Source organism: Fundulus heteroclitus, chromosome 9 (assembly GCF_011125445.2).
Source record: "Fundulus heteroclitus isolate FHET01 chromosome 9, MU-UCD_Fhet_4.1, whole genome shotgun sequence".
NCBI lineage: Eukaryota > Metazoa > Chordata > Actinopteri > Cyprinodontiformes > Fundulidae > Fundulus > Fundulus heteroclitus.
The window spans coordinates 24,655,620-24,678,129 of NC_046369.1; the positions used below are offsets into that span (position 1 = coordinate 24,655,620).

Genomic DNA, 22,510 nt, shown 5'->3' on the forward strand with positions numbered 1-22,510 from the left:
CCCGTAAAAGAATTAAATCTGTTCGTCTGAATGTTGTCATTTAATGTGTTTTTCCTTTGTATTACTTGACTGAACACACATTTGTGTTGTGATTCTACCAGACTTGTTTCAAATAAACTAAACTGAACTTGAAGTATTTGAAAATAATGTATGCTACATTAATGACAGTAACAAACAACAATTAAAAACAACAGCAAAAAGAAAAGTATAGTGCAACATGGAGGCTGCACTGAGGAGGTTTGAAGGCCATAGTCACAAGTGTGTCTGATTTTTAGTTATGTGCAATCAGATCTATACATGACCAAAATAATCAGAAATGTTCAGGCCCAGAAGTGCTTCTTTTTGATAGATGAGTTACTTAAGAGGGCTTAACGTTTACCGCCCCGTCACTAAATATACATTTTCTTTTAAAAGCTCTGTCAGACTTCTTAATGCAGAGAAAAATGTTTTATGAACCAGGTAATAATAGTAATTCGAATCTTACAATACAGAATACAACATTAAACTGTCGTTTTATACGATGTATCTATAATAAACTGAAACGTGTTGATTTGTTAGCTTTTGGCGTTTACACTTCCATGTACTAGCCACCAGGTGGCGATGGAGAACCGTATCATCTTGTTGGAAAACACAGTTATCGTTGATAACTGGGTCAAGAAATGCATCTATCGCGAGAGCAGACGCAATAAAAATTATTTAAATAGTTGTTTTCTGTACTAGGTGCGTAAAAAAAAATCTCAGGCAAATAAATAAAATAGTTCTTATATTTGATCACAACCTTTCCCCTTGTGGACCTGCTTTAAGGAGTTGAACTGATCCTACTACATTTTAGATAATTCAGAATAATGAACGAAAAGACAGCTTGAGTATTCTAAGAAAACCTGGAGCAATCACGCTCTTTAGTCTCCAAAACAGGGGGGTTGGGTATTAAAACATAATTGAAAATACAGTTTTTTAAAAAAATAAAAATAAAATAAATGTGCATCATGAACCAGGGGAGAAAAAAACCCACAATATCAAGAGTTTTGACTGCCCAGCAGAGATGTAGCATGAAGCTGTGATAGGCATCTTATCATAACCAGTGCAGCTACTACAGCTTCCTGATCCAGATCTTATCCTCCCACAGAAACGCGCACCCAGTCCTCATTGGCGCTCCTGAATCCCGCAGAGCAGCGCAGCGATGTGTCAATCTCACAGAAGGAGAGGGGCAGAATGGGATGCTGAGTGACTGAAGACGATGCTACCGATCACTCATTCGGACGCGCTTCTATTTAGTTTAACATGATATTTAAACACACCCCGAGCCACATTAACAGGTTGGATAAGGTATATTGTCCCGTTGTCTTTTTATTGAAGGATCCCACTCATTTGTACGATTTGAACCGATTGTCTTGGGGTTTTTCAAATGTTTTCAGTGATGTGATTTATTGTCGCGTCTGTAGGGAACGTGAAGAAGCGGCCGAGCGCTGCAGGGGGAAAAAGCCGACCGATCCATGCACAGCTTCGCAGCGCAGGTCGGGATGGTGAGCCGCTGTCAGACCCAAACCTTCCCGGACATCACCGGCTTGACTCTCTCCGTGTTCGGCGCCAAGCCGGAGGAAATGTGCGCACGGAAAGGCTTCGGATCCCAGATGTGCCGGAACCCCGGTGACTCCCAGAACATGAGCTGCGCCAGCCCGAAGCGCCTCGTCGCTCACTCCGAGGAAAGAGCGCTGCTGTCGGCCAAAAGTGCGCGCCTGTGCCTCTCGCTGCCGCCGCTCCAAGGTAGGCTCAGTGCGAGCAAATGTCAAAGTGGATGCTGCGGAAATTATTTCTGGCGAGGGCGACTGGAACAAATTCTGACACATTTATGTTGCAGTTTCATGATTTCACATTAACCAAAGGCAATTATCTAATGTGGACCTAATGGAAAGTTATCATAATTATTATGGCGGATAAATTGCCTCACGAGGCATCTTTGTGATGCAGATGTGTTTTTTTGCAGTTTTAGATTAGGCCTGATAATTAAACACAGAGCTCCCTGGAATTCATTTGCCCGTGCGTAAATATCTCCAGAATCAAAGTATCCGTCTTGTCACATCTAAAGCCATGTGGCGGGAGCTCCTTGAGTGTGTTAACAAGGCATGAAACGCATTCTCACAATTAGAGGGGATTTTACTTCGTCAATATACAAAGCTTTGAATCGTGGAGCTTTGCTATTACTCCTAAAATAAACTCCTGGTGTCTGTGTCTCGTGAAAATAGTTGAGAATGCTCGCAAGAGCGAGATCAGAATCCTTTAAGCAACAATTACACAGATAAAATTAACCTGTCTGTAAACTTTAAATCTCCTTGGAAGCCTTTTCCAATGCGTCCTGACAAAAGGGGGGTTGTTGAGAGGGGATTGTGGGGTTGTGGTAATTACAGCCCCTAAATTATGATCAGCCTCAACAGAGTTTTATATTAGCAACCCCCCTCTTTTCAGCAAGAACAGGATCAACAGATTTGATTATTGTTTGTTCTCCTCCAAACACAAACCATATGTCTGCTGAATGCGCCTCAGCATTTATGGGCGCTCTCGAAGCGCAGTTGTGCCCTCAGCATCCCAAAAAAGCGAAATGAATCGCCTCATTGTCTTCTCCAAAAGGCCTTTGAACTGGCTTTCCCGTAAATTGCGGGGATGCGTTTATGGATGATGGTGTGCTGATTCAAACCGAAGCAGATGAGGAGGTTTGTGCTGAGTGTGGGAAGTTTTTTTTGTGTGATATCTAAAAAAAGAATATGGACCCACACCTTTTTTTTCCTTTTACTGTAGAGATTCATAAATTCTCTCATTGTTTTGTTCAGTGATATAAATTTAGACGTGACCCTTCTAAACTTGCTCTCTCTAGTGTCAAGCATTTTATTTTTTTTGTCTGATCTTATGGTTTCTTTTGGTGAGCACGCAGTATGAAAACGGTCTCAGTACTCATCAGTCTTTTGTATCACGCCCCATTTCATACTGATCGTATTACACACTCCCATTTGGGGACTGCACAGATTTGAAGCATCATTCTCCGTCGTAACTTTTAGATTTATTTGGGGAAAAGCAAAGGAATCCAGACCGAATAGTGTTTACCCTGACGGCGATAAGACCGTGGAGGAGGAACGTGCCTCAGACTGGTCATTTCTGACCTCTTGAGATGCGTCCTGTGATTGTGAAAACTGTAACTGGGTGATAAAAGTGATTAAGATGTCGCCGACAATGTTCCACGTAAGCCTCAGAAATAAACGTTGCACTAAGGTCAGAAGTTTACACACATTCTTCTTAAATGATCCAAGACGTTTTATTTGCACATTCACGGCAGAGTGTAAATGAGTGCAAACAGTGTTAAAGGCATGTTTCAATACACTGTATAAAACAAGCCAAATACTTTGTGTTATATTGTCTGAAATGCCAGAACAAAGGCGATGAACTTTTTGCCACTTTGGTCAGAAGTTTACATAGGCTACATTTAAATTGCTTTTTAGTCAAACAATTTGGAAAAACCCAAATGATGATGATGATGATTTCATGTCTTTTTAAGCTTCTGATAGGTTGAGCCACAATTTTAGGAAATGTATTGAAACTTCTGAATGTTGACGAAAGTAAAAAAAAAAAAAGCTTTATTGTTTTTCTGGCAATTCACAAATAAAAAGTCATTCGGGTGGCCCTGAGTGATCTGAAACAGGAAACGTGTCAGACAGTGACAGAAAAAATAGTTCTGGGTGTTTCTCGTGGGCTTTGACTGTGACTGCAACCAAACTTTGGACTAAGTGAATGAGCGAGGGATGTAGCGCCTGAATATGTTATTGAACATGTATAAAAACATGGCTTATCAGCCCAACACCCCCCAACATGGCTAAACTTTTCAATTATAGATGAATGAAGCATCTACTCCAGCATCATTTGGCAGCTTTATGAAGTTTCTCCTGACCCGAGCTATGCTGCACAGTTCTGGAGAGTTTTTGAGGAAAACAGAGCACGGGGCATGCTGGAGTCCCACACTCCTTCCTTCTCGTTAATTGAGTAATATAGCTGACCATTATTGGCCTTTTTATTGTTCAATCCTCTGTATTCAACATGTGCATCAGCATGTAACATATGGCTGCAATCTTCAAATATGCCGCATGCGTCCGTCTAACTTCGAATCCGACTTGTGCCAACTCAACACAAATACCTTCATACTACACATGCACATGCTATTGTGGTGAAGTTGCATTGGCAAAAAAAAAAAAAAATGTATAAATTCCTCCATACTGACATAGTTTCCAGCAGGATGTGTGGATGTCAGCCTGCGGGGCGATAATCTGACTGTTATGAGAAACAACCGACCATTGCCGCTCCGCTTTGAGCCTTTGCACTGTCAAGCTCCTAATGACAGCTTTCCAGTAGCTTGTGAATGGCTTTTGGCCGCGAGTGTGTAACGGTTTGGAAAGCAGAATGGCATTAAACGCCTTTGGTTGTGTCAGCTATTCTAATTAAACCATGTGGTTTCTCTATTTTTCTTGGCCAAAAAACAAAACAAAACAAAAAAATCTTTTCTTTGTGTGGTGAACAGAAAAAAAAAATCACTGCATTATTGGTCTTGTTGCATTTTCACTAGAATTCAGTCTTAATGACAATTAAAACTAACAAACAAAATCAGCAAGATGTAACATTGCAGTCTGAATGAAAATGTATTTGAATGCCTTCTTCTGCTTTAAGACCTTAACCTGTGTAGATATTTAGTTTTGAAGCGTATTAAAAAGGTATATGCACCTGTAATTATTTCACCTTGGTTTGTTGGGTTTGATTTTGCGTAAACTGGATTGGATTTAAGGCTCAAAGTTGCTGCCAGTTATTCCCAGAAAAAGATTTAGCTATGTCAGATTTCTGATGAATGCATACATGTTGAGGAAATAGAAAGTATGTACGCTTTAGTGTAGCAAGAATGGTTCAGGTTGCAGGACAAAGAGCTGTTACATCGGAAATTGGTGGCTTGGTCATTGTATTTCTCTGCAGCTTTTGTTTGAGCGCAAGCTTCTGTGGAGTGAAAATGTCAGCATGATGGCCAACAGGCTGACTACTAATTCTGATATGTCGGCTCGGCAATTTAACAGTGGCACCCAAACCTGGAGTAAAGGCTTTCTCGGAAACGTGCAGGTCTCGTAGATTATTGGAAGAAGAGGCAGTAAAGAAAGTTAACTGTGCCAAAATAAACCATCAGGTGCTTCCTGTAAATAGTGGAGCAGCTAAAGCATGAAATAATATCCAGGGAAATGACTTATGTTTGCTACTCTAAGGAAGCTCATGGTTAAGTTATTTTTATGTAATTTGTGCCGTATTCAACATGCACCGTGTTTATGTGCAACTCGGTATGGAACTTTTTTCTTTTCTAAATTTGCAGGTTGCAATTTAACCATTTAAAGCCTGATACAGGGGATTGTGATGAAACTCTACATTTTAAAGAAAGAAAATCTTTTTTGGTTTATTTAAAATAATGAAAATAAAACGTCAGACTTTCAAATTTTTCTTTGTAGCGTAATTGATACACCAGACCCAAAAAAAAAATCTTTCTTATTTTGTCTGCATTTTTTTTATAGGTTGTGTAAAAATATTTTCATTTGTATGTTGTAAGTTGTACGTTCTGAAAAATACTGACTTTTATGAAGAGGTAGGGATCTAAGAAGTAGTTGTATCAAAAATGATACATTTGGAGTTATGGGGTTAAGAGCATTGCTGAGTACATGTTAGACAACAACATCATGTTAGGTTGAGCATAAATGCCCCATATGGTTGACAAATTAAATGTCTCAATAATTGCAGCTGGTCATTTTGTGCCAAACAATACATCATAGAGGCCGTGCTCTTTGCTCTTTAATCGTAATCTAGGTCACTTTAGGCACGTCTCTGGTGTGTTATCCTGAACCCTGACCCTCTGAACCATCAAGCTGTCCTTGGCTTGTCTTTGTTTTTTTTGAGTCCGTTTCAACTGCAGGTGCCGCTTATGTCCTGTAAGTTGAGTAAAATGGCAGACTAGGCAAAGCCGGTATGAGATTCTCACGTAGGGCTATCAAAACTACGTATCTCTGTATCAAGATAATCACACAAAGATTGAAAGAAAAATTATACTTAGAATGTAATTGGTTTTATTCTGCGTTACACTGACACACAGTCTGCTGAGTGTATACAGCTTCCGTGTATATATCCTTTTTACTTCTTATTTTACTGTATTCTTATTTTTTGTCTGCACCATCAACACCAAGTCAAATTCCTTGTAAATGCAAACCTACTTGGTGATTCAACTTGATTCTGATTCTGATTAAAGATATAACCCCTGCTACTAAATTAATATACATTTTGATTATTGTTATCTAACATTGATTCAATGATATCTTTGATTTTTTTTTACTTCCGTTAAATTCAGTGTTGGTTTTCAGCTTCCTGTTATGCACCATATTATACCTTTTTGCCATTCTGTTCTTAAACAGAAGTTTAACCAGCTAATAATAATAATAATAATAATGTATTTTAGAACTGAACTGAGTTTGTTCATGTTACAATATGATGTGGCACCCAAAGCTTGCCAACGGTAGTTTTAAAATAGCCCTACCTTAATAAGATTGATGAATGGTGCTCCTTTTGTTTCCACAATGTCACTGTCAGCGTTTAAAATGAACAGAAAATACATCCAAATGCCTTTATTTGTCTTTCCTGTGAGCGAGAGAAAAATGTAGGGAGCTTTTTATCAGGCAGCTGACTGGCAGTGCACAGGAGCAAGGTATTACAACTATGTTTCATACAGTCACCAGCAGGGTGCCCGCTGGCATCACGTAGCCCCCAAAGGACATCATGTCGTGCCCTGAAGCTTGTTCTAAACATACCACAACCCTTCAGTGAGCTGAATCCAAAACGTTATTTTATTCAGTTGCTCTTCCTTTGAAATCACGCTTGCATTTATGTAGATTTAAAAAGGACAATATCTAAAAAGAAAAGCTCCGGCTCTTCTGGTCCAAAGGTCAGTACTGGAAGTCCTTCCTATGAAACAGTACCAATGGGTTTCAATGAGTTTGAGTTTCAAAAAGGTTAATGACCCCCCGCCCCAGTCAGTCCAGCACTCTGACACCTTACTTGGTAATCTGTTCTTGGTGGATGCAGTGGAGGAAGTCGCTCTGGTTCCTGCAACAAAAAAGGGGGAAAAAAAATTCCCAAAGAATAAACACTTCTACTCAGATGCTTTAAACTTATTTTTAAAATAGAACAAGGTATTATTTTAAAAGAGCTTTAGCACTTACATTAAAGATAGTGTTGAAACCAAAACTGGCAGCTACAAATCCGTTCATTCTTGTTTTATGCTCCAAAGTTATGTGAAAACATAAACACGGACCTGTCCGCCTTTCTCAAATTAGAACCAGGATCGTCGCATTCTTTCACTGAGCTTTCTCAGCCGTCACCGCATTCCCGAGAGCTGAAAAGAACCTCGGCCCACGGCTTTACGTGCCGCATGAGCTCACCGGTGAATTATGGGCAAATGTGAGTCCCGCTGCCTGGGAAGGGCTGTTTGCAGGGTGTAATTTTTGCAGCATGTTCCAGTGATTCACAAAGCACCGGGGCCTGGTGATGATTCTGCAGCGGTATTCCTGTAAACTCCCGTCTGCTTGAGTTAGTACGCGGGGGGAATGCTTGGTAATGGAATCGAAGGGATTCCTGAGTCACAACTCAGCAAAGAGGGACGGATGGAGAACGCTGACGGTCTGGCGTCTGTTTAGGCCGAATCATCTCAATCAGACTCGGCTGGAGATGGAAGTGATGCAAATGGAAACATGGGATACGGATGGGGAAGAGCGTGGCCTCCACTCTCAGTAGTTGGATTTAGACAAACAAAGAGAGATTTACTGTTATAGCCGTTTGTTTGCTTGTAAATTTCCAGTAATAGATTCAAATCTTCCATTTTTAGCTTTTTAGGCCTTTTTCTGTCTCCATTGTCGGTTTCAGTAAGGTCAGCTCTCGCCATTCTTATGCGACCGGCGCGGTATGAGTATGGCAGCTTACGCTAACCAAAGGCATTCTGGCTCCGAGTCTGCCAATAAATTCAAATGGTCACACAGCAGAAATATGATTTAGTTTGAGTCAGTGTCGAAATACCTCTGGAATACCAGCAGAAATGTGCTCTGGGCCTCAGCTTGATCTTAAAAAAAAAAAAAAAAAAAGAAAAAAAAAGAAACTGCAGAGTTGGCTCAGACTTGTCTTTTATAAAAAAAAAGTATTTTTAGCTCGCCTTCAGAAGCACTCGCAGAAGTTTCACAAACTTTTTGCTGAAAAGAACAACAGGCTGCCAAGTCTTCTGAATCACCCGCCGTTAATCACGGGAATGTTAACTCTTTGTTCAGAAAAGCAGAGAGACTTCTCTGATTCTGACAAACATGCCCCGAAGCTGAACACACGTCTATAGACGGCGTTACTCATGCATTTTTCAGACGGCAGCGACTGCTCTCGCAGACCTCTCTGTGTGACTTAGCACATGGGTGGGTTTTTGATTTACATCTCGGCGGTGCCACTTGCTGTTCTTGGCCTGACGCTGCTTCGTTTCATCAAAGGAAAATCCGCTCCGCTCTGACTGCTGCAGTTAGGACGGCCGTCCGTCGAGATCCTGACTCTGCCAGAGGAGGTGTTGGTGGGGGGTGGTGGGGGGCTGAAAGCTTATTGGAGGCCCTCTCCAAAGAGCTTTTTCTTATTTGATCACATTCAGTGCATTTATACGTGGGATATTATGTGACAGAAGATGTAGGAGTTAGAATGTCATTGTTTTCGAAACATTTATAGGAATAAAAATCTGGAAAGTGTGGCAGGCAATCCCCCTGTGTGTCATGACCTTTTGCTGCAAATTGCGAGTATAAAAGTCTTTTGCGGTGCGTTGTGCCCGCTTTGCAGACTGAGAGACTGAACTTTTTGCACATTCTTCCATGCGGTTTAGCTCGAGCTCATGGCAGAGCTCCTGGGAACATCAGTTTTCAAGTCCTGCCGCTGATTCTCGGTTGGACTGAGGTCCAGACTTTGACTGGGCCATTCTAACACGCAGACGTGCTTTGATCTGAACCACAACAGTACAGCTTTGGCTGTTTGTTGAGCGCTGTCGTCCCGCTTTTAGGTGAACATCTCGCCTAGTCTAAAGTCTTGCGTAGCCTCTAACATGTTTTCTTTCAGGATTGATCTGTATTTACCTCCATTTATGTTTGCGTCAGCTCTCACAGCTCTGCAGCCCCATCCTAACTTTATAATCCTGCCGCCACCGCGGATCCCAGTGGATACGGTGGGTTCCAGGTGATGTGCAATGTGAGAGACTTTTCATTCCTTCCTTAACTTTCTTCTTGCCACTTTCCACAGAGGCCAGAGTTGGAGAACACAACTAATAGCTTTCCTGTCGGCAGATTCTCCCACCTGAGCTGTGGATCTTAGAAACTCCTCCAAAGTTATCATGGCTGCTTTCCTAATTCCTGCTCCCCTTACTGGCCGGGCAGTTTAAAGGGCCAGGTCTTTGTAGGTTTGGCTGCTGTGCTGTACTTCTTCCATTTTCTGATGATGGACTCATCAGAGTGTACGGTATTGTTTTATAACCTAACTCTGCTTTAAACTTCTCTACAACTTCATCCCTGACCTGTCTGCAGTGTTCCCTGGTCTTCACGAGGCTTCTTGTTCAATAATGTCCTCTAGAAAACTTCTGCTACATTCACAGAGCAGCTGTAGACTAAATCACACCCAGGCTCACTCTGTTTACTTATAAGATGGCTTCTGATGGCGATTGGTTGGATTTTCCTCTTTATTTCAGTGCATCAGAGTAAATGAGGGTAAACACAAATTTACGTCACAATTATAATTATTATTTTTTTGCATTTGTTAAACATTTAAAAAAATAAAAAATTTCCCCCAACTTCATAACATGGACTACTTTGTTTTGGTCTGTTACGTCCAATCCCAGCAAGTTGCTTTAAAGTATGCGGTTGTTGTGTGAGAAATGTGAAAAGGTTGAAGATGTTTGAACAGATTTGCAAAGACAATATGGAAAGTGAGACTGTTGAGTTGAAGATTTAGAAATGAGGTGCAAGGCTTTACTCCTCTTAAATCTCTGCTTTATTTCTTTCTTTTTCTCTCAATCCACAGTATATATGTGGATGCACTGTATATACCTCATCCACCTTTTTTCCTCCTTTTTGGCATCTTTTGATTATTGAACCGATGTTACACGTGAATTTCTCCACTGTTAGATCAGTAAAGTATATCTTATCTTATCTTAAAACAGGATAAAATACACATTATTATTATTTGAGCCCAAAATCTGAGCGACTCCTACTCTATGCTCAGCATCTTATTCATGAGCTTGATATGACTAAAAATCACAACACATAAAAACGCCGTAAACACACCATCATTCAAGTCTGTTTCATTTTTAAAACGTCCAAACGCTGAGGCTGGACTTGTTTAAATTCCTCTTTTTCTTTACGAGGCCAGTCATGTTGGAAAGCAATCAGCCAGCCAATCAAACATTGGCTTCAACTGAGTGGCCAAAAACAAACAGGCAAACATGATGAAGCTGAGGCTCTTTTAATGCCTTCATTAGCGCAGCAGCGAGAGCAGCCAGAAAAGCTGGAGTTTTATCCTTTCTTACTCTCTCTCCGTCTGTGCCAGGAAGCTGCCACGGGGCAGTGCCCAGCCAGCTCACTGTTCCATTGGCTGGGGCCGCCCCGGAGGACTATGAAAGACATTATAAAGTCTAACAGTGCAGTTTATATACTTTATTAGAGCTCATTACCACAGAGTTCTGGTAGAACGAGTTCATTTGCAGTCACATGCCCTGTTGTGATTTCCTTCCTACGATTGAAAAACACTCTTTACTCTCAATTTACCTGTGAATCAAAAATCTGCTGTTTGGCATCTTACGCTTCTTTACTCAGTTGAGTTGGACTCCAATAATCACGCGTGCTTTAGGTCTTGGCAGAGATACATTTATGCTGATTACTGTCCTAAGCAGAGAGCCAAGTTTCATCACGGTCTATATTTGTTGAATCCCTCCGTTAAGAAGAGATCGTTAGAGCAACCCTCCGTGTCAGAACTCATTACTTGTTAGGTCGTGCTTAAAGTTCAGACTTTTGAAGTTTGTCGAGCGGCTGCTTGTCCAAACTGCGTGATGTTGCTCAGGGGGATGGGCCTTTTGGGTGAAGTATTTCTAAACCTGGAGAGCAAAGGTTTTGCAAAATGAAAACATTTTGCATAGAGGTGATCGGGATCTACAGGCCAACTGTCACCTTTATAGCAGCGTAGAGGCTCAGCAGCAGATTTGTCATCTGCTTTGCTTACAGATCACAGAATATTTAAAGTAATGTCTGTCAGTAAGATAATATCTTGTTAAGCAACCTTGAGTGGCATGAAAAGTGCATTGAGATCACATTTATTATTATTATTATTATTATTATTATTATTATTATTATTATTATTATTATTATTATTATTATTATTATTATTATTTATGTAGTGCCAAGTCACAACACGTCATCTGAAAGTCAGTTCAATTAAATCATCCGGCGAGATTGGTTTAAAATGTTTTATATCTAAGGAAACCAGCAGACTGCATCGAGTCATTGACAAGCAACATTCACTTCTCCTGGATGAGCGCAGAGCCTCAGTGGCCAATCGTCTGCATTGTTGTTGGCTTTCCTCATACTGGGCATGCATGAAGCGACAGTGGAGAGGAAAACTCCCCTTTAACAAGAAGAAAGCTCCAACAGAACCAGGCTCAGAGTTAGAGGCCATTTGCCACAACTGACTGGGGGTTAGAGAAGACAGAGCAGAGACACAAAATGGCACAGAAGCACTGATCCGGGTTACTTTTTATGTTAGAGGGTAAATATTATTACTATAATTTTCTTAATTAATAATTATATTACAGCAAGATGATCGTGTGGTGGACGTGAAAATCTTCTTTCCTTTTCTCTGGCATTGCTGAGGGCCTGGGAGTTCTTCTTGAATATATGTGTGGGAATATAGTCTGCTTGCAAGAGAATACACTTTTTTTTTTTTACATTGATTTAGATGAAATGTGTTAAAAGCTTTTCCTGGTTCTATACTCAGCCAAGCCGTCTCACACAGCTGTCCACATGCATTTTGCAAACATTAAAAGATGTCTAAAAAGCTTTATATAAGTAAATATTTTATTGCAGTAGCATAATCTCTCACTGAAAATTTGTATTCTTTAGAAAAGCCAACATCTACTTTTATTTACTTTTTGGGGAAAAGTATCCCAAATTAAATGTTTCTTTAACTTTTTCTTTTACAAAATCACAAGCGGCACAATTATTGGTAATCTTAGCGATTCATTTTTTAATTTGTTTTATTGATGATTTGCTTTTTAAAGGGGTAAAAATAAGACATAACTCAGAGGCATCATCCTCAACACAGAAACGTTTTATCTTGCCACCACGCAAAGAAAGCGGGAGGCAAAATTCATACTATTACAAAATTAAAGATTGCCGAACTTGCTAAAACTCTACATTACCTGGAATCATGGGCTTTGCTCTGATGAGATTAAGATTGATCAACAAAAACTCGAGGTGGGTCTTATGTGAAACAAAGGATGAATGTGTGTGATCTGTGACGCTGTGGGCCTGTTTGTCTGCCAAAAGCACCATGATGGCGTTATGGCATCATGAACCCTTTGAAGAATCAGATTTAAGAGAATATGTGGTGGGCTTTGCCAGCAAATAGGACATTGGACATGAAAAAATTATTCCTAAACATTCGGCCAAGCCAAAACAGAAATTGTTTACCAGACCAACAAAAATCAGCCTTCTGCCTAGGCTGTCTCAGAACAAATTTTACTGGAAACCTACGTAGTGAGCTGAAGACAGACTTAAACCTCAATACGGCAAAGTGATTGGCTCGAACCGATTACAAGATGGATTCTTGAGTCTTTGTGAATGCACAAATACTGCAGGAATTCATCATTCAGGCAAGGTTGACCTAGAACTGTGACCTCACTGATTTAGTTAAAAACAATTATTTACTATGTGTCTCATTGTGTATAAATGTACTCAAATTAAACGCTCTATTTCGTTGAATTCTCGGCTGTATATTAGGGCGTTTTACATATATTTACCAGTGGTGCCACTTCTGTATCCAATGAAACGATGACTGAAGTATTCAGAGCTACTGATGTTATCATTAAATTTATATTATCTTTATTACCTTTATTTGCGAAAACAGCATCTATTTACTTTCTACCTTTTATGAAATTCTGCATTTTATAAGACCAGTTACTAAAAAAAAAACGAATTAAAGGAACTATACCTATTTAAGTTTGCAGCAACATTTACAATCCAGATCTAAAAAGAACAGCAGCAAGAAACATTATCTATATCTCTAGTGTTGTTTTTTGAATAAATAGTGTGTTTTTTATCTAGTTTGCATTGTTTTCTTGCAAAAGTCACTCTTAAAAATCATTAAAGTTTGGTTTGCTCTCTCATCTCTAATCACTGACTCCTTTCCTCCGTTGCTCAGAAAGTGTATTAAAAGGGTCCACGTTGCACTGAGTAATGGCCTCACTATGTGCTCTTTATTAACATGCTTAACATTCCCCTAAAGACCCAGAAGTCAGCTTCTATAATACACCACTTAACACAAACATCATGTTGCGCACTTACTACACTTACCCGGCTCGTTGTGGGCTGTTTGGAAAGGGAGCTGATTAGCGTGCCTTTTCCTGCACTGCTGTTTTTGACAGGGTGGAGGCCAACATGGACACTAAGAACTCCGAATATGAAAATTAATAAAGCTACTTTGTCACGGGCTGATTACAGTGTAGATGCAAAGTAAATATTTCGTGTTTTTCATGCTTTCTTTTAGTAGAGGAGGTTGTTCAAGTCAGGTCTGTTGCAACTCCAGCTGGCCACTTGCTTCTTGCTTTACAAGAAAAAACACAAATATGACATATTTATAGGCTGCATATATATATATATATATATATATATATATATATATATATATATATATATATAGATATATATATATATATATATATAAAATTATATATATATACATATATATGCATATATATATATATATATATATATATATATATATAGTATATATATATATATATATATATATATATATAAAATTATATATAATACATATATATACCTATATATATATATATATATATATATATGTATATATATATATGTATGTATGTATGTATGTATGTATGTATGTATGTATGTGTGTGTGTGTTTATTCTGTTTGGGTCATATTTTAGGCCATTCTGTTCTGTCTTTTGTTGATTCTGTTTTTTGACCGATAACGTCACAATATTGTTGGGTGTATTAGTATGTATTAAGCATACTACAAAAATTGTTGATCGGAGTGAGGTGATGGATGACCTGGATGAGGGCTGGGTGTGAAGTGCCTCATTTAGATTTAAAGAGACGGCGCCATAACAAGTTGGTCTCACATGCTCCTCAGAACAGGGGCTGATGAGGAATTCAAACCAAAACACTGAAGTTCCCCTCTACATAGGCAACAACTATATGACTTTAATGTGAAAAATAAGAACTTAAAAGCATGGTATGTCCCCTTTAATGAGCGTCAGCTCATTTCTGTCCTAGCTGCTTTATACCTTTTAACATGAAGCTAAACATTTATGTGGAAATGATAACCCATCAAGAAGCGCTTCATCCACCTTGAAACTGATATGCTTAGATTTCCTGGATTCAGCTCACAGTTTCAATTCCCCCTAGGATATCCTCTTTCATAGCTTATATATCAATAGGAGTTTTTAGTCTTTTTTTTAAATAGGAGTTCCCTGGCTTTTTTCCCAAAGTGTCCTCACCAAAGCTCAGGCTCAGATTTACAGAGTGTGGACAGAGAGAGCGAAAGTGTGCCGTCTTCGGTCTGTTGTGTTGATCCAACTTTTGCCCTTAAAAAGTCTCCTTGCAGCACAAGTTGACTAATTCCAATAACAAAGACTAATCAGAGCTCTTTTACCTTGCAGTGATGGTGATCTAATATGAATCTGAAAGTTGAAATGAATTAGGGGGCGTCAGAGCAGTGACAGCCAGGTGCTGAACACTTGGCCCCAGTGCGTTAGAGCCTCAGCCAGTTGGAAAAGGCTCAGCAGGATTTATCTGTATCCTTTTCCCTTGACAAATTATTTTATTGTTCCTACACAGTTGGTTTTGATTTACTCTTTGGCTAATGATAGGCTGAGAGCATGTGTTCTGTTGTTGCTCCCCTATTAAACACAGCCAGACTGGAAGTGTTCACACGTGATAGCACGCTGTCATTCAATAGAAGTCAGCAAAAATACAACATTCAAGCTGCTTTATATGTGCCACAGTGGCATGATCTGAATGTGTTTAAAGGCTTCTGTAAATTCTCCCCCGATTGAACCCCAAACCCCACTCCTGAAAGCTGGAATCACGTTCCTGGCTGCGTCCGTCATGCACAGGGACAAGTAAAAGTGCCGCTTCAGAGCTGCAGATGGAAGAGGAAGGCCCAAAGCCCGAACTGCGTCCGAGCGCTGCACTCTAGCTGACCCGAGCGCTCTACATCAGTACTGGGCCGCTAATCTTTTACAAATGCTGGGAGTCTCCGTGACGGGGCTCTTGCTGAGACAGATTTAGTCAAAACAGCTCTGCTGCTCCTGAACGCAGCCTCAGCCTCTGGCCTAATTCAGACGTCTGATTAACTAACAAATACCTGCTGCTTGTTCGATGGCATTACACAGCCCGCTGTGCTCTGCTGCGCTACATGGAGTTTGACAGCGCTTTTCATTCTGTGGGGGGGGGGGGGGGGGGGGGGGAGTGCTCAGAGTCGCCGCTTTACAAGCTTTTCAGGATTGGTTGGTAAAATGATGCAGGATCTGTTAGGTGAGCAACAATGAACACAGAAACACTAAACTGGGCATTAAGAAAATAGTAAAAAAAAAAAAAAGTCATCAAGTGTATCATAGTTTGTTTTCTCCTCAAAGCATTCCTTTCAGTCAAAGTGTGATTTACGCTGTGAAAATAAATCCCACATATCATCAAATAACAATTCACTCTGACAACCATAAACCAAAGAGGTAGGGTTTGTTACCGTCTGGCTTGAATTGTGAATAAGATGATAGGAGGTTGCATCATCTCTGTGTCTCCTGCCAAGTAAGAGATGAAAGCGCACCAAGTTTTTCTACCAGTTGTTAAAGGTACGAATGATGAATGATGGGGTTTCTCCCCCGGGATTTTTCAATGCAACCCATTCAGAAATCCCACCAGAACTCACACTGCCCATATTTCTGAATGTTTCACTGTTATGCGCTTTTACCGTCGAACTAAGCATCACCACATGTGCCTGAGCTTACCAAATTTGAGAAACGATTCTCTTATTTGGGAGTTATTTTTACATACTAAATTAATAGGAATGTTACAAAGACAAAATGTTTCCCTAAAATGTTTACCAGAGTTTGGGTCTCAAACTTGCCACGGGATGGTTATGAAACTCAAAGGAGCACAGATAACATTCAACATCAACACACAAAAAAAAAAATGCTACTAAGATCCATATTTAGTGATGCAAGAATCAAATAGACAATTTTCTCTTGTTCAGTTCTGTTTATTGATATTTATTAAAAACATTCAAACCAAGAACTGTCATTTTTTGCCTTTAGGGCATTAAACAACAGCATATGTTGAAACTGAATGTAATTTGAATTATCAGATAACGGTTCTGTATATGCTTAAAGTATAAACATGGTTAACTTTTGTAATTCCTTTTTTTTAGATCATATTTGTTCTAATACTTGGAATAAACAGAAAACAATTGCGACACTACAAAATTCGCTAACCTTGCCTGTAAGTTGAATTCTCGCGGTATTTGTGTATTTACAAACACACGAGAATCCATCTTTTTCAGTTCCCATCTTGAGCGAACCGTTTTTGGTTCGGGCCAATCACGTTGCAGTATTATGGTTTAAGGCGGGACATACCAGCTGTGACAAAAGTAAGAGCTGCTGAGCCCACAACCGAACCAAAATAAACATGGCAGCGAAGGAGGACGCACACATAGCTGGTGCCATCACATCTGTTTTTGCAGAATCCACAATTTCCTCTTTGAGAGAAGAACAGCAAGAAGTGCCTTGACCAGCATATGTTGTTATAGTTTCTCATGGCGCCTGCTGCTTACATTTATATTTGACACCGTGATTGGCTAAAACCAACCTTTGGTAGTCGACCACTAGGTGTCGTTTTGCCCAATCAGCTCGGAGACTTCTGCTGCATGTCCCTCCTTTTCCCGAACAGATTCAATGGGAGCAGCTCTAGATTGATGATGTGCAGTACAGAGAGTGCTACACATTATTAATCTGGCTTGCCTGGTTAAAAATGGGAAACTACAGACTAGAATTTAAAGTGTAACTCACCCACATGTAAAAGCAAATTCCCGCTCCCAGACAATTAGGAGGCTGGAGCTCTCTGCCTGTGGGGGAAGGCAGAGAGGGAAGTTCACAGCAAAAGTGGTGAAGCCAGTTTTAGGTTGGATAGTGAACATTTGCGCTTCGTGGCTCCTGCTGATACAGGGAGGCTGATCTGGAGCTGTCGCTCTCTGTGCATCCTTGTGCGTAAAAGTCAGCTTTTGGTGTTAGACATACAGCCTGCAGCTGCATGTCGAAGAAAGAAACAAGAACACAAAAGCAAAAAAATGGACAGTTTGTGTGTGTTCCAACTTCAATAACTAAAAACCGGTAACCTGAATACCATAATGGACTTCTTAGTTTAAAAATTGATAGTGTTACCTTTACAGAGACACCGAGCTTTTGCCTCTACTCCAAAGGGTTCAAGAGCAGCATCTAATTTAATTTGAGTGTATTTTTTCAGCCGTTTTTGCAATTTTGGGGGCGGCAGTTGAGGGGTTAACTTCAAAAAAGCAAATATTAGCATTTATGATGGCCTGCAGATGCATCGGTGACCACTACTTGCAAGTTACAATTATTTAGATTGCTATGAAATTTTGGTTTTGCCATGCATTATAAATTGCCACTATTTCTTATTATATGACTAAATAACTTATATAATTTAAAGAGATCTAGTCACGTATTTTGACCATAAAAGGAAAACACACACAAAAAAACATATATTCATCTTCAATAAAACAATATATGGCAGCCGTTCATCCTGATAGTGTTTACTTAGTCCTTTGTGAGCCTGAAAAGAACATTGCACCGTGCGCCATCAGCAGACATAAACATTGTTGTCATCTACCAGCAGTGCAGCAGAGCTTTAAGAAAGCAAGATAGCAGACTGTCCTGTAATGCCTTGCAGTAAAGTGACATCTCGGCATGGTCGAAGACCAGCCCAATCTGCAGGGTTAGGATTACTTTTCCTTTCTTTTCGCAACTCTGTTGGATGTTGCTGACTCACACGGCTGCATTGCTTCTCCTTATTTACTCCCTGCACGCATCAGCAATATTGTACGTTTTTACTCTGTTTTGATATCACTTGTTGATAACTTGCCTTCTAATATATTTCAGTGCAGTTCCAGTCAATCATATAAATCAATCATATAAATACAACAACTTGTTCTCTAGCTTGATAAACTTCGCCTTTGAGCATCACAATAAATAACTAGAGTTCTCTCTCGTGGACATCAGTCTGGGGAGCAGGGTGCAGAGCAGGTATTCAGGGAACAGGGAGGGAGCCGCAGCATTCATTACAGTTTCTCTTTGACTGTAAAACATAGTTGTAAAGGCTGAAAAACAGCAGACTGTTTGTGAAAATACAGGCTGTTAGATGAACAAAACCTTTGATGGGATTGGACTTTTCCTAATCATAACAATCATAAATGGGCCAAAATCGTAATTTATTCCAAAAATGAAGAAATGAGGTTGAACAGTAACTGTCACCCTTTTAACAAACCCCCCCCCCCCCCGTTCCTTTCAATTCGAAGGCAGTTTAGTATGCAGCCCCAAAATCCACACTTTAACAGCCGTCAACAGGCCTTGTTAGCCGTAGCCTTGATAACTTTAGCAATAAATGTAATTGCACAGATTACCACAGCGTCCACTTTTACAGCCCCAGTCCTGTCATTTGAAACAAAATTATGGCCAATCGAGGCAGCTGTAAAGATGCCAGTCTTCTACAAGCCTCAAGTGCTCTGAGCCGTGAAGGAGTCCAGCGAGAGAGGCAAAGCTTCAATATATGTACACTGCGGCGTGCCAAAATACACTCATTTAACAGCACAAAAAGACCTGCACAGAGAGCCCACATGTTTATGTTAGGGATGATGTAAAATGGCTAGAATTCATAGCTTCACATCTTTTTTTTTTCTTTCAAGATGGCTTCTCTCAATTTTTACAAGCAGGGAAACAAACATTTGCATTTCAAAGTTATGCAAATAAAAATAAATGAAAAGCAAACTCCTCTGGGTTTGGAGACACTACTGGAAAATAGGTCAGGGTCAAAATGAAGACTTTTACGGTTCATAAAAGAGCTTCACAATGAGTGCCAGCTTATGTGAAAGGCCTGACACGTGGTGCAGGCCAGAGCCCTTCGAGATTTCCTCGATATTCAGGTTTCTGACCGAAAGCAACCAAACAACACACGCGATACAGGCCAGGATCCAAACGAAAGAAGGATTCCTTTAAATCCACTTACTCGCCACAGACCAAATCCAAAGAATAATAAACCAAAACGCTTTACTTTTCCATTCAGATTCATCACTCAAGCTGATATAGCTAGGTTTTTTCTTTTTTTTGTGAATAGCATAACTCCCTATGGGTTTTGACAACAGCAAACAGTAACAAACAAGCATTTATGGTGTCTTACAAAACGATTCATGCCATTGAACTTTTTCACATTAAAACTGAAAACTTTAATGTATTTAATTGAGATTTTGAAGCATTAGGTAACACAAATATGCTTTGGTCCAAACCATTCAAACACAGCCCTGACCATTATGTTCAGGTTTTTTTTTCTTTCTTTTTTTCTTGTTAGTGTTGTGGAAGTTGAACCACAACACTAACACTCCTACAAAGTTTTCTTTCAGGATTGCCTGCATTTAGCAGAGCTGTCAAAAGTATTCACATGTATTACTCAAGTAGAAGTATAGATGCTAGGGTTTAAAAATACTTCTGTAGAAGTATCAACTCAAACTTTTTACTCAAGTAAAAGTATAAAAGTACTGGTTTCAAAACTACCTAAAGTGTAAAAGTAAAAGTAATTTAAGCAAAAACAAAAATGCTTTAAGAACAAAAGCTTAGACCTCCCAAATCACAGGAGCATATAATGCACTACCCCCCCCCCCCCAAAAAAAACAAACAAACATCTTACTGAAGGCATTTATCAATAATAGTATATTATGATGTTCTGTTGAAATACATTGAAATAGGCTGTTTCACACACATATATGTCCTTTGAAAATGAATCATTTAGGACAATGCAAATATATTAAATGTCCATATAGGTGCAATACTGAGCATCAACATATGGGTTTCATGGAGCAGAAGATCTGATGACTGGTTGCCAATAAGTACTGGTGCAAAAAGTCAAACTTCAGAGACATATTATCAATACCCTCTTATTTGTTATTGTTGGAATGGACATCCAAGCTTAGCTGCAGGAATTGATAAAGGCCACAGATGTCAGATAACAAAACTGGACAAGGAAATGAGTGCATTACCCTTCTACCCTCGTATTACAATAACCCTTAAATGGTCTATATACAGTTAAAATACATCTGTTAGTCTATAAATCCCTGAATGGCTTTGCACCAAAATACACCACAGACTTGTTATCAGTGTATCAACAATGCTCCACTTATCTGGAACAAACTCCCAGAAGACAGTAAAAGTGCTGAAACCCTGAGTTCCTTTAAATCAAGGTTTAAAACACATTTGTTTAGAATCGCCATTAAATGTTAATGTTTGTAGTCCAAGGAGACTTATACTGTATCCGACCTGCTGTTACTATTCCAATGCAATGTGCTTGCCTCTGTAATATTTTCCCTCTGTCTCTGTAATGTTTTTCTTTTCTCAGTTTTTTTGTTTTATTTTAATCATGTACGAGACTTTGAAATATATTGTTACTGAAACGTGCTTTATAAATAAACTTGCCTTGCCTTGGAGTACATCGTGTGGTAATTTTTTTTGATTAATCCAAGGGGTTAATCAAAAAAAAAAAAAAAAGAAACAATAATTACCAATCCCAAGAATGCAATGTTCTTCTACGTTTTCTTCTTAAGTTTTATTTTTTTGGCCTTAGTACTTGGTGCAGTGCGACCTCCAACCACAGTCAAATTCTCTCTGTCCAGGTGGGGATATTAATTGTTTTTTTTTTTTTATAAGCCAGAAGGAAAACAAGCTGAAATAAAATAGAACTAATGTGACTATTATCAAAAGGTGAGGAGTAGAAAGTACAGATAATTGCATGAAATTGTAATAAGTAGAAGTAAAAAGCATGCAAAAGAAATAACTACTCCGGTAAAGTATAAATGACCAAATGTAATGTCACTGCCATTTAGCTCCATCTACCTCTGACCATTTAGCTCTGACCAGCTTCCCTGTTCCTGCTTTCTTCACCAAATGATGCGGCCACCTCCATGTTTCACAGGGAATGGTGTGTTCAAGGTTGATGTGCAAAGGTGGATATACAGTGAAGGCAAATATTTTGATAGTTTTTTTTTTTAACAGTGACTTTCTTCTTTCTGCTCTTCATGTCTCTCTCAAGTATACTAATATTTATCATGTCTTGGCTGGTTTTCTGATTAACTCTCCGTCATCAGCCTCACTTTAGGTGGACGGCCATGTCTGGAAGGTTTGAAGTGGTGTCACACCTTTGAATTTGTTTCTCTTCAGATGATTGAACAGCCCTTGGAGATGTTCAGGGCTTAGGATATTGTTTTCTAACTCAGCCCTGCTTTAAACTTCTCCACAACCGTCTCCCTGACCCATCTTCTGTGTTTCTGGGTCTTTATGATGCTGTTTCTTCACAAATGTTCTCTAACAAACCTTTGAGGCCTTCATAGTACATCTGGATTAATTTTAAGGTTAAATTGCAAACAGGTAGACGCTGATGTCTGAAGCTAGTTGGATTTTTTTTATGGCTATAAGAGTAAAATGAACTAAATATAATACACCACACACTTTGAAATAATTTTGTTGTAAAAAATATAATGTCAGTGCTTAATATAATACATTGAGGATTGTGCTGTAAAGTTAAAAAACTGTAAAACTTCCCAGAACGTTGAAAACGTTTTAGGGCCTTCAGCAGTGTATTACTTTTTGTCAAGTATCAAAAAGATTTTTGATAAGTTTATGATTCTTAGGTAGCATATATGCAGAGTACGGCTACAAATATCCTCAAAGAATGTTCTGCACAGCTAGATTTAGTTTATTTTGGTCAGAAAACCAGCCTAACTCTACGGGAATGATGATCTAAGTTCAAGTCTCCGAATATATCCAGATTTGGTCAGCGAGTGTAAGATCAGCAATCTGTGCATGCCACATGACCCAACG

General features: G+C 39.4%; 1 protein-coding gene across 2 annotated transcripts in view; it reads left to right on the top strand.

Moving 5' to 3' along the window:
• The first annotated feature begins 1,106 nt into the window (after positions 1 to 1,106).
• Positions 1,107 to 22,510, top strand: part of LOC105927818 (zinc finger protein GLIS1) — a 104,280-nt gene continuing 82,876 nt past the window's right edge. For both annotated transcript variants that reach the window (XM_021317647.2, XM_036141314.1), the window contains exons 1-2: positions 1,107 to 1,326; positions 1,443 to 1,764. In XM_021317647.2, coding sequence (XP_021173322.2) covers positions 1,494 to 1,764 — 271 coding nt within the window. In that variant the 5' untranslated portion in view covers positions 1,107 to 1,326; positions 1,443 to 1,493. The remainder of the gene's footprint in view (positions 1,327 to 1,442; positions 1,765 to 22,510) is intronic.